General features: G+C 48.7%; 1 protein-coding gene across 2 annotated transcripts in view; it reads left to right on the forward strand.

The window, feature by feature from the left end:
* The window catches only part of GRIK4 (glutamate ionotropic receptor kainate type subunit 4), a 159,648-nt gene that overhangs the window by 113,708 nt on the left and 33,264 nt on the right, over positions 1-12,676 (forward strand). For both annotated transcript variants that reach the window (XM_027901778.1, XM_027901779.1), the window contains exon 8: positions 10,581-10,742. In XM_027901778.1, the coding sequence (XP_027757579.1) occupies positions 10,581-10,742 (162 nt within the window). The remainder of the gene's footprint in view (positions 1-10,580; positions 10,743-12,676) is intronic.

Consider the following 12,676-nt stretch of genomic DNA (forward strand, 5'->3'; position numbering starts at 1 on the left):
CACGGCGCGATAAGGATGGAAAAGCAAACGTGGCCCAGGCTGGGCCTTGCTGGAGTGGAGATTGAAGATTGTCAGGCTCTGGTTTAATCTCCTTTCCTCTCCTTCACAGGCAGCTGAGCTGGGAATGGCGTCTGCCTATTACACCTATATCTTCACTAATCTGGTAAGACGTCGCTCGCAGCTTCTCTCCCGCCTGCGTGCGGAGTCGCGTTAATGGGAGCTGATCCCCCTGACCCCACGGGAGGAGCCACGTGCTCTGAGTGGAGAGGGAAGGGGGAGGCAAGGAGGGCAGTTCCCCTGCAAAGCTTGAGCATCAGTCAGGGGGAGAGGCTTGCCCTGGTCTCTGGGAGGTGAGAGCTGATTGATGCGGTGCAGCATCCCAAGGTGGGATTTGTAGGTTTTGTGACTGCGGTGCAGTGAGATGTGCAGGTCTCTGGGGAGCTCCAGCAGATGGGTTGTTCCTGATTCAGAAGTGTCACCCCTCCCTGACTGCATTCCCTGTGCTGGCAAAAGTCCAGGCTGCACTGGGGTGGGTATCCAGAGGCCATCACAGCACTCACGCTGCTTCCCTGCTGAGTCTCTGAGAGCTGCTCTGCAGGACAAAGGAATGCTGAGCCCATAAAAGTCAGGAGGCAGAGCAGGGTGTATCTCCAGCCTGGGCCCGTGGTGGTTTGGCTTTATAGCTACTAATAACATTAATGGGGGGATGGTGTGGTTAAACCCCAGAGCGCTGTGCTAAACAAGGCGTAATGGGCTTAGGCAGCAGCAGGGGGAAACCCAAAATAAACAGCAGAGAAACTTCTCCTGCTGCAGCAGTTGCCACGTGGTGTGAGGGAAGTGCTACTAGGAGGCAAGCTACCTGCCTATTAGCGCTGGTGTGGGGCTGATGGCAACCTGAGATGGGCTTGGAGGGTCGAGTGCAGGTGCCTCCCAGCCCCATGTGATACTCATATTCTCTAATTTCTATTAATATTTATGCCAGGGTGTGCCTGTGCCAGGAAAGCCGAGAGCTGAATCACGCTTTGTGTTTGGGTGGGAGACAGACGGGAAGGGATGGAGCCAAACGGGTGGGCAGGAGAGCTGGAGTGGAGAGGAGGAGGGGGGAAAGGAGTGAAGTGGAGGGGTTGCAAAGCCAAGAGAGCAGCAACTGGGGCAGAGAGTGGAAAAGGGGATAGGGAGAACATAGAAAAAGCCACCAGGTTCCTGCTCAGCGGTTGATCCGAAGGTCCTTGCTCCACATCAGCCCAGCAAGAACAAACTTCACCGATCCCGTTCATCCCCATGGGATGGCTCAGCCCTGGGCAGGAATGGAAAAGGAAGGGATGTACCTTGGGTGGGGGGGGAGTCAGGCAGTGATGGAGATTGGGAGTTGTGCTTTCTGCTCCCCGAGGCACAGACTGTGCACACAGTGAGGGCTTTCTGTTTGCACATCACCAGCACAGCGGAGTCTGTTCACAGACAACAGAAATAACTATTAAAATTAAGCTCCCCACCTCCACCCCCACACTAGTTGTGAGCAGGGGTGTGACTAAGCATTTGCTTGAGGTGAAATTTGTCTTTGAAACCCATTCATCTCGTGTAACTCAGTTCTGGCAGGTGAGAAAGAAATGAGTTCTGTTGCCATTCACTCTCACAAGATACTCGTGTGTTTACCCAGGTTATTTTACCACTTTGTCCAAAAGACCAGCCCTTAGCAGAACTAACTGGATTTTTGGCAGGGGCTGTTGCATAAAGGTGACATCAGACAAAACCTGGGCAGATGGAAGAGATGTTTAAGGAAATTAGTAATATTTAAATGGGGATTGGAGATGGGAGTGAGCAATTTAGACTCATAAATCTGGAGGGATTATCAAGCTCCTAATGAACCCTCTGAGGTTTTGCAATCACTGCCTAATAGAAAAGATAAAATCACAGTGAACTGCTGTCAAGGGGAGCAACAAAAAGATGGCTTCAAATGAGGGGGAGAACCATCAGAAGGGGAATAGACAGTCTGTGTAGCACTGGAGCTGCTTGGAGATGGAAAAAAATATTTCAGGCAAAAAGAAAAAAAAAAAAAAAAGAGGAGAAAATAGGATAAAATGCTGAATTAAACACCTGCCCTGCAGCAGTGGAGGGGAATTCTGTTTCTGTCTTTTAGCATTAATTTTATTTAATAAGCACATCCCAGCCGACAGCTCGCGGTGTCTCAGCTCTGCTCTCTGCGGAGCTTCAGACGCAGGGAAGTTGTTGTGGCTCCCACTGTGCTGGGGCACAGGGGAGAGATTTCGGGATGATGGCCCCTCTGCTCCAGCCTGATGGCTGCAGATAGTGGCAGCAATGCTCTCCCAGCCTTTTGGCAGGAGATGGCAGGAGCAAAGGGGGAGGGAGTCCTGAGCCCCCAGCGCATTTCCATGGGAGCCGAGGCGAGCAGCCCGGTGGAAAAATATCCACAGGCTAATTTACTGCGTGCAAATTCATTATCAGGCTCCTTCAGCCAGCTCAGGGGACCCTTTTTGTCAGCAGCAGAAGCTCCACAAATTTTCCAGGAGTTGCTAATGATACTCAGGGAAGCAGAGCAGGTCTGGTGCATTTTGCTTCTCCACTTCCATCATCTGTACACGGGGTCCCCGTGGCAGATGAGCCCCCTCCTGTCCTCCACCCCCTGGCAGAAAATATCCATCTGATCCAAGTGTTTTCTTGGTATCTCCACAAAGTTAGGAACTCTCTTGCTCTGAGAATTGCCCTTCTGGGAGGAATTTCCTGAGGAGATGCTGAGTTGGGCTCAGAACAACTCATTGTCCCTTCCCTGCTCCCTGGCAGGGCACAGGTTGGCTGGATATCCACAGAGCTTAATAATAATAATAATAATAATAATAATAATAATAATAATAATAATAATAATAATAATAGTGCCTAAATAGACCATTGCAAACAGCCTGCTGTGCATTGAAGAAAATGTTCCTTCCAGCACTGGAAATCCCTGAAATCAGCAGCACAGAGTAGGAGGGGTGTTTGATGCCTCCAAAATCCCATGCTACAATTAATTCTTTCAGCTTGTTAATTCTGTGCAGCTTGTTGGGTTTGTCTTTTTTTTTTTTTTTTCCCCCACTCTCTGTTTGCATTTATTTTTTTTTTTTTAATAACATATGGACCTCAGGCTGGGTTTATATTTAAAAACATTTATCAAGGAGATTAGATGGAAATAATTGAAACAATTAAAATTATTATTGTAAGAAGGAAGGTGGAGAGGAGTTTTACTAGTGCCTTAAGTCAGGCAGGCTATTCACTGGATGCAGTTTTTTCCCTGACAAGATGGTGTGCAGGTGCTGTTGCTGATAAAACAGCTGCTGTGTTCAATTCCCACAGACCAGATAAATCAGTTTGGGGTTTGGTGGTTTGTTTTGTTTTTTTTTTTTTGGTTTGTTTCCCGTTGTTTCTTCTTTGTTTAGTGATTTATAAAGAGGTCTTCATATAAGACAAGGGTTTCAAAGCTGAATTGTTGCTCTGGGTGCCTCGTTGGAACTGGAGGGGAAAGGAGTGTCCAGATGCCCCAGACAATGTCACACGTTTCAGTGGCAGCTTGTCATCACAGTGACATCCCTTGGAAGGAGGGGGGCACTGAACTACAGATCAGTGTGTGACCAGGGCTGTGGAGCTTAGGTTTTTTAGTCCTGCTTTGTGAAACCACCTTTTTTTTTTTTGGGGGGGGGGGTGAAATAACCTTCTTTTCTGCCCCAGGTCTGGGCACCCTTGCTCTGCCTTGCCCAGGTGAGGAAGGCAGACTCCTCTTGTTGCTCTTTGACAAATCTTCCCTTGCAGCCCAGCCAGCCTTCCTGATCCCCAGCAGCTGATACAAACAATTCTGCAGAGCCCCTATCACGCCCTGGATTTATGAGCCATGTTTTCAGTGGCATGTGGTAGCAGGGCAAACAAATCAGGTTTCTTTGCAAGGCTGCCAGAGCAATTTCTCCTCACCCTGGTTAGCATGAGGAGAGGAGCATTTAGACAAAGCAATAACTGCACCTCCCTGGGTTTCTCTGCCTGCGCTGCCTCACCTTGTCTGAGTCTTTTTGTGCTGTTCAGAGTCCACCCCCGTGCTTGATTTCCAGTTGTTCAGTAAATCATCCTCTCAGGTGCACCCCAGGCCCTCTGATGTGAGAGCAAAGCTCTCTCTTTCCCTCTGCCCTCATGCTGTCTTGTCTGCCTGTTTGTCTTTCAGGCTTCCTACCCCTCATTTTCCAAGAGCTGTGGTTTTTTTGTTTTTTTTTTTTTTTTTCAGGTCCCAACATCAGCACTTGACCTCTTTTCCTCCCCGAGGCTTTGCTGCTCTCCAAACCTCGGGCTCCCTGCAGAGAAGTTGTAAGCAATTGCTTCCCACTGAGGATGTATTTTCCTAAAGTGCCCTCGTTTGAAGAACAGCCTCCAAAATTTAATAGCTCTCCTTGCATGAGGAGGTTAAAGACCCATCCTCACGTGGCACACTGATGCTTTTGTGATGTGTCAACTTTGTAAGAGCAATCAAATTTTATATATATATATATGTATGTATAGTTCTCCTAAATTGTCCCTTAGCTCACAGTTTCCCTTTTACTACATAAATGGCCAAGTAACATTGCCTTGAGTAGATCTACCACATCCACTTACCTCCTCAAAAGGCCACAATTTGTTGCTGTGATGACTTTTTTTTTCTTTTTTTTTTTTTTTTTTTTTTTTTTTTTTTTTTTTTTTTTTTTTTTTTTTGCTTCCAGGGAAATTGATTTTTACATGTGGCCCATTATAAACTTATTGACTCTGTCAATAGTTTATAAATAAATTGAGCCTTTCAAGAAAGCCATAAAGCACTTAACATAATATTGTCCACTTGAGTAAATAAATAAATGTGTTCTTGGAGCTTTGGAATGATTAACAGACTTGGCAGCTCAGCTCTGAGGGCAGCAGGATCCAGAGAGGCAAAGGCAGGTGATTTTTGCACATCTGACAGAGGAGGTTTGGTGATGCTGGAGGAGAACTTGGTCAGTGGGACCATGGCAGGGTCAGTGTCCCAGTGGTGTGAGGAGCTGGTTGTGATGCTCAGGTGGTGGTACCTCTGCTATGGAGAAGGGTGGGAGGTACCACCAGTCCCCTGGGAAAGCCATTTGTGGTTTGTGTCCTTTGTTTGTTTGCATGTTTATCTTCCTTTTTGGACCCTTGCTGTTGTAAATCATCTCCAAGCAGTCTGGGATTTTAGGAGCATCAGTTCCAACCATCAGCCCACCACAACCACCAAGTCCACCACTAAATCGTGTCCTCAGCTGTCACATCCACCTGTTTTTTTTGAGCACAGATAGGACCAGGATGGCACCCTCTGGTTCTTTTCTGGGCTAAGTGTACTAGTTCTGCCCCCCATGACCTGGGGAGAGACTCCCTGGAGTCTGTTTGCCCTAAGATCCTGAGCTGGGATAATTAATCTCCTCTGGTTAACCCCGAAATGGTGAATAGTGGTGCACATTGGCACCCAGTGATGTCACCAGAGCTGTGCTGACTTTGCACTGGCTGGAGGTTTGGCTCCTGCCAGGCAATCTCAGGATGGACACTGAAGTCTGTGCTGGGAGGGTGAGAGCTTTTCTAAGCACCAAATACTCCCAACAGGGGAGTTTTGCCAGAGTGAGGGTTTAATAGGGAAATGGAAGCCTTGGCCCAGTGTTCTCCTTCCCAACCCACAAAGAAGGAACAGTACAGCGTGTCCTGGGCCCACAGCAAGGCTGTGCCTGGTGTAAATCAGCCTTTGGTGTTGTCAGAGGGGCCGGGTCCTTGGCCAGGACTGAGGTCAGCACAGCTTGCTGAGTTTACAGCAGTGAATTTCCTCTGCTGAGCACTGGGCTATGACAGTGTCTGAGGATGTTTTGGAGGCTGCTGATCAGCAGATCCAAAAATCCAATCGAGTCCTTGCAGTGATTAGGAGAGGAAGATAAACATGTGTGTGTGTGAGCAGGAGAGAGAGGAGGGAGGGAGACATCTCGTTAGCACAGGTTGAATTGAGCAAATCCTGTCCCTTCCAGGGGCTTGGAATGGGGTGAGGACAAGCAAGGTCTTGGTGGCAGTGGTAATGAGAGGAGCCCCTGACAGGTTTCCATCCTGCAGGGAGTGATCACTGTCTCCCTCTTTCCAGGGCAAGCCGGGTTATTAAAAATGTGATAAGAATCGAGTCAGGGAGCGAGGCTGTGCTCACACAAATGGGATGCAGAGCAAGATCAGCAGCTCAATCAATACAGCTGGAAGGAGCTCAATAGCTGATGCAGGGAGTGCTGAACAGCAAACTGGGCACTGCGGGGGGAGCAATTAGAGGAGCCACTCGCTGGCAGTGCAGGGGAGGCAGCTCCTCACTCGGAGACACATCTGCATCCCAGGCAGGTATGACACTGGTATTCTGGGCACAATAATTCCCAGATATAGGTGGGATAGATAGGAAACTTTGTTTTTAATTCTTTCCTATAGAAAACAGCGTAATTGTTTGAAGAAGTAAGTTCTTTTTTTAAAGAAAAAAAATCATCTTTAATGAAGAATTGTATTTCTATATTTTTGTCAGACCTTGTTTCAAAACTCTATGCCATCACCACCTTTATGTGCCAGTTAGGCCTTATCCTGCTATGACAGAGCAAATCCTTGTAAATCTGGTTTAGCTCACAACCAGCAACGACACCAAATCCAAGCTGATGGCTCTAAAACCATGAACTGCTGAGCTTTTATTAGCCAGGTTCTCCCAGTGATCTGAGTGCTGGGGTCACTCCACACACAGGATTTGTCTCCTGCTGTGAAGTGAGAGTGCAGGTCGAGTGCTTGCTGAAGCACGGGAGTGACTTCATCCTCTAATAACTCCTCCAGCATTTTCTCCCAGGGAAGCCCTTTGTATTCAATTAGCTAATGTGTGCCTAGCACTTGGAAAATATAGAGTGCCATAGAATTGCTAAGTGTTGTTATTTAACAGCACATATTTAGGTGGTTGCAGCCCTGTAGTAGTAGAAGTCAGAGCATCTACACTGTAATTGCCTGGTGCTGCTGCCGAATTTGCCGTGATTAGAGCAAAGCCTGGGGATTTTTCCTCTGTAAAAGTTCATTAATTTTGGCTGCTGGCCCTCTGGGGCTGTTTTTCCTGAGACCTCTTGAAGCAGAACGTTGACTTTTGCTGGGTGTTTAAAAAAAAAAGAGTGAAAAGAGAGGGAAGAATTCAGGATTTGTGTCCCTGGAGTTCACCTTGGCCTCACTTCTGGTGGTCTCCTCTGTGCTTCAGGCTGGACTGAGGTGGAGGGCAAAGTGTTGGTCTACTACTGCAATTGCTGCAGTGTAGGAGGAAGGGGGGCAAATAATTGTTAATGGAATAGAGATAATAAGGGAGATGCTGTTTGCACCCATCTCTTTAATTCACATCACCTGCCATTGCCTGAAAGCCTGTGGTTACCAAGCTGTATTTGTGCAGGTGGAGGAGGCTTGGACTCCCCTTTTAAACAGAATGTGGGTTATTTTCCTAATGTCTCCCTGCTCTTACTGCATTGGGAAGTTATCTTCTAGCCTTCAAAAGCACCAGTGTAGGAATTAGGTCCCTCAGCTCTGTCTAGCAGCTGAGGCAGGGTGGTAGCTTGGGCAAAAGTCAGTTTTGCTCTTGTCTCAGTGAGAAATCCTTGGATCTCCATCTGAAAATACCCTTGAGGTCGGGGTTTTCCACCCCTTGTCCTGCCCGTGTTTGCCTCCTGCCATGGGAAATCAGCTGAGAGGTGGCAGGCCTTGAATGGCAAATGAGTTTGTGTTTGCAAAACGTGGGTTTGGAAATGTCAAGCGTGGTGAATGAGTGTGTAAAAAGGGGGAAAAAAAAAAACAAAAACAAAAACCAAACAAAACACACAAAAAAAAACCAGACAGGGACAGAAGCTGAGCTGAGTATCTGGATGCTCTCACCCCTCTGCCCTCCTTGCAAAGCCTGACCTTACCAAATCTCTCTTATCCCACTGCAAATGAAGTGTGTCCCCCAAGGGTGGTTTATCTCCATCTCATTGCTTAGGCAGCTCACGGCTCATTTCCCCCTGACCTGGCTCTGCAGAGTGGTTTTGTGAATATCTGGTGGAAAAAAAACGTTTAAAGGCAAGAAAGAGATTGGAGATTGAGCAGAGGGAAGGGGCAAGGAAGGAGCAGTGGAGGGGAAAGGGTTGGGTACAGGCTGTGCCATCCCCCTCTCTTACAGAGGTGCTGCTGCTTTATGGACAGGACAGCCACAGGAACGGGGTTTTTTGCAGCTGGAGGCTTACCTGGAAAAAGATGGATGTGGGTGGGGGAGTGTTGGCTGTGGAAAAAGACCAAACCAGCCACTGCTAATGAGAGCTGGGCAAAGCTGCTGCTCACATTTGAACCGGAGCAAATTGGTGTCTCTGGGGGGAGCGTGTCGGGGTCTGTCTGCGGTTGCTGTGCAGGCAGCGAGCCCTGGCAGCTGCCTCCAGCCCCAGGGAACTTCCTCAAGGAAAAGGGGCTGATGCAGGTGGGGATCCCTCCAAAAACTCTGCCACGAGCCGGGCGAGGGGCCAGGACTGGCCACGGCACTTGGAGCAGACAGAGCTGTGGGTTCAGCTGCGTGGCTGGAGCAAATCTCACCCCTTCCTCGGCTTCCCTGGGTGAAGTGAGACCAGAGGGGCTCATTCCCTCACCCACTAGTTGCCAATTAAGGAGCAGAGAACAGCAAACCTGCAGCCTCCAAAGCTTAGGGATGTTTTCAGGGGAGAAGAGGCACAATGGATAAATGCAGCGAGGGAGGCAGGGGCGGTCTGGCCTGAGAACGAAGCCTTGGACTGCGTGGCTGTTCTGGTGCAAAAAAACCCCATTTTCCTTCTGTGTGTGTACAACCAAGCCAGGAGGGCAGTCAGTTTGCCTCGTGCCCTGCCCGATTTGCCTCCCAGCTCTGGCTGCAGGGAGAGATGGTATTTTTCCGGGGGGCTCAGCGCATCTCCCGCTGCTCCGTTTGCATCCAGCATCTCCTCAGGCCCAGCTCCTCATTAGCCACCTGCCCTCGTTGCACGGGCTGACAGGATGCCGTGGGTAAATGGATAACCTGTCAGGGAGGCAGCAGGATAATATCATTCAAATGAATCAATAGTTCACAGGCAATTTCATGTTACCCAACGCTAATGTGGTCGTGTCCAAAACGCACTTAATCCTGTGTCTGATCACATCCCCGTGGGAGTTTGCCTGGGCTGGAACAGTCTTGTAAGTCCATGTTTTGGAGATTTACAGACACTGTTCCTGCGTGCCTGGGAACGCAGCAAAGATTAAAAAATGGCCTGGCTTGCTGAAAATCTCATACTCCACAGAGCCCAGAGACGTCCGTGCTAGTGATGGAGGAGAATGGGCATCCAGCAGTTCCTGAAACTATTATTACTCCCACCTTCCTGCTCCATTTTAGCAATTAGCAAAAGAGAAATTAGTGAGGAAGGGGCCATTATTTCCTGCTAATAGGACAAGAAGGGTTGGACCCTTCTCCAGGAATCTGTCGTGTAACTAACTGCTTCCATTGATGTGAGGAGCAAAGGAGGGTTTCCCCTTTTTTCCTGTAATTTTTTATAATCTGCAGTCATTTTTAGGCATTAGACCTCTTTGCTTTTTAGAACTGTAAGGGGATACTCCCAACTCCAAACCCCACAGTGGAAGCACCTTCCCACCCTCCACGGGGCGTCAGGGTGTCCCGCGAGTGGCATCTCCTCCTGGTTCCTGGTGGTGCTTCAGGATTGGGTTGTTAGGATTAGGTAGGTCAGGGTTAGGTTCCTCCTCTCCTGTGGGAAGGAATTTAACAGTTTAAGCTCGGTGTCACCAAATTGGTGGTGGTGGTGGAGCAGCTTCACTCAGCAGATGATGTTTGTCACCCAGGCTGGGGTCCAGTTCAGAGGAAACTCAGAAGAAAAAGGAAAGGAGGTTGGTTTCTCTCCAGACATGGGTCTCCACAGGTGGCCTTGGTGGCTTGGGGATCCCTCCTGCCCTGGGTTTGGATGGAGAACCATTGCTGGTGTCCTCCCATCGCCTGGGGCTCTCAGGCACAGCAATGTTTTCACAGTGAACACAGCAGGGATATGGTTTTTTGGGAGTGCCTTGGAGAGAGAAAGAGCAGTGCTTGGGAAATATAAATCTCAGTGTGCTCTGGACCTCCCACAACAGAGCTGACCTTCTCTGGGCTGTTGGAGCAGGTTACTGGCTTCATCTGAAATACATCATCCACCTCCCTGCCTGGGCTGTGACCTCGGTGTCACGGGGAACTCCTGCCAGAAGGGGTGGTTTGTAACTCCAGAAGGAACACCACGCTCAGGTGTGGTTGGCAGGAACCACAGCTGGGGAATGGAAACTTTCCAGAACCCTTTCTGCAGGGTTTGGGGTTTTTTTTTTGTTGCAATTTGGCCAGTATAACCCTGGACTTGGCTGACAACTCCTGTTTAGCACCCAGACCTTCCTCACCAACAAGTGGGTGGGTTTCATCCCCAATGTCAGGTCTCATCACTCCACAGTCCCATCTTCCCTCCAAGGCTTGGGTGGTTTTGAAGCTCTCAGTGCCTGTTTTCTCCTCTAATCCCACTTTCTGCTTTGTGCTGCTTTAGGAGTTTTCCCTCCAACGCCTGGACAGCCTGTTGGACGACAGAGTCAACATCCTGGGATTTTCCATTTTCAACCAGTCTCATGCCTTCTTCCAAGAGTTTGTCCAGAGCCTCAACCAGTCCTGGCAGGAGAACTGTGATCATGCTCCCTTCACTGGGCCAGCAGTAAGTAAAATTCATTCCCATCACCCCCACAGCCTCCCTGGGCTAAGTAGGTAGGAGAGGAATTTGGGTATCAAGCTGTGATTTCCAGAGGAGAATTTGATTTGGTGAATACTAAAGTGATCATGAAAGTCAGAGGCTGCCCAAAGGGACCTTGGGCTGCAGAGCTTTAGAGGGGTTCTCTGTGCTTGAGCTGGTGTAGAGCTCTAAATTCCAGCCTGATCTTAATTTGGACTGTGTTTGCTGTGAGTGCAGGGGATGGTGCAGCTCTGATTCAGTGTTTCCCTTGTGAAATTTGTCCCTGTGTGTTTTACTTCCAGTAAAAAATGGCTCGTGGCAGAGGGACTGGGAATGCAGATGGCACAGAAAGGGCTGGGCTGAGGCAGATGCCAAAAGGCTGTGTTGTGTTCCACGCTCCAGCATCTCCCTGATGAATGTGCAGATCAAGGCTGAAGTCTTCCCTAGGGATTCTCCCCAACTGGGAAGGTTTGCAAAGCAGATTTGCCACATCAGGGGTGCCGTGCCTGGAGCTGGGGGAGGGGAGAGGGAGAAAATACCATCAGTGGAACCCTTTTGCTTGTTTTTTAATGGGCTCAGAATCCCCTTGACGAGCTGAGGCAGCTCTCAAAACCTTATTGTCACCACAAAGTGATCCTTAACAGGCAAAATAAGGAGCTTTCTGCCCTTATTGTTTTTTTCTGCCCTGTTGGAGGTGCCTGGGACCATCCTAATCTCCCTCCTCCCCTCTCCAGTCACTTGCTGCCTGCCCTGCTGAATCTCCATGGGATTGCTACCAGGAAACTTCCTATTTGGATGACAGTTCAGAGGCATTAAAACCAAATTTCCCTCTAATAGTACAAGCAGAAGTCGGTAGGAACAGGAGTGCAGCAGGTGTGATGGGGAAATTAAAATTCTCATTGGGCCTTCTTACCCTTATCCTGAGCAACCAGCAAAATCTGCAGGTGGAAGGATGCAGGATTATGCCTGGAATTCTTCGAACTGCCATGCCCCAGGTGATGGAAAAAGGGCTTTTCCCTGGGTGGGGAAGTTTCAGAGCAGAGCTGAAATACTCCCAGGCAGGGCATGTGTTTCCTTTCCCTTGTCTGTGAGGGAAATACTGCCAGGCAGTGCCAGAAATCTGGCAGGTCTCATCTCCCAGGGAACACCCCTCTGTGCTAGAACTTCCCCTCGCAGTCCTGGGAAGGAGTTGTCTCACGGAATAGCTCATCCTAAGGAGGGAGAAGGGAGCTCAACAGCTGGAAGTGACAGGAGGGAGGTTTCCTGCGAGCTGCAAAATCACAGGGCTTTCTTCTAGAGCCGAGGGAGCATCTGACAAAGGAGGAGGGAGCTGCCTGCTCTAATGCCATTCTCATTAATCACATGGCAAAGAAAAGGGAATCAGAGAAAAATCATTCAAATTACAGATGGCTAGATTTGGTAATTAGAATTTAGGCTAAAACAGATGTTTGTAATTAAGTGTTTATGTCATTGAATAAAATCCAGATTGTAAAGTCTGTTTCACAGGGTTTTTAACGGCTTTAATTCTCCCTGTTACGTTTTTGGGGGGGGGGGCAAAGATACAGATGCTGATGTTTGAGGAAGAGACACAAGGACTTGATCCTGTGTTATCACCCTGCCCTTCCCAGTCCCTAAATTCCTTGAAATTATAAGGGGGCTGCCAGAAATCCTGACAACTTTTTCAGAGCTAAGGAGTAAAACATTCCAACCAGTCATGTCAAATGCTTCACTGAGATCCACAGGTCTCTTGCTCACCAGCTGATAAGAGATCATTAACTGCTCAGGGAAGGTGGAAATGGGAACCCAGCAGGAGACAGTTGAAAATGCTGGGCCAATATTCTGGTTTGGTACGAAATGGGGAAACTCTGGGGTCACAGGGGTTGTGTTTGGTCTCATTAGAGTTCCATTTGTCCAACTGG

Source organism: Empidonax traillii, unplaced genomic scaffold (genome assembly GCF_003031625.1).
Source record: "Empidonax traillii isolate 1590-97213 ecotype Southwest subspecies unplaced genomic scaffold, ASM303162v1 scaffold812:size654646, whole genome shotgun sequence".
In the NCBI taxonomy this organism is placed as follows: domain Eukaryota; kingdom Metazoa; phylum Chordata; class Aves; order Passeriformes; family Tyrannidae; genus Empidonax; species Empidonax traillii.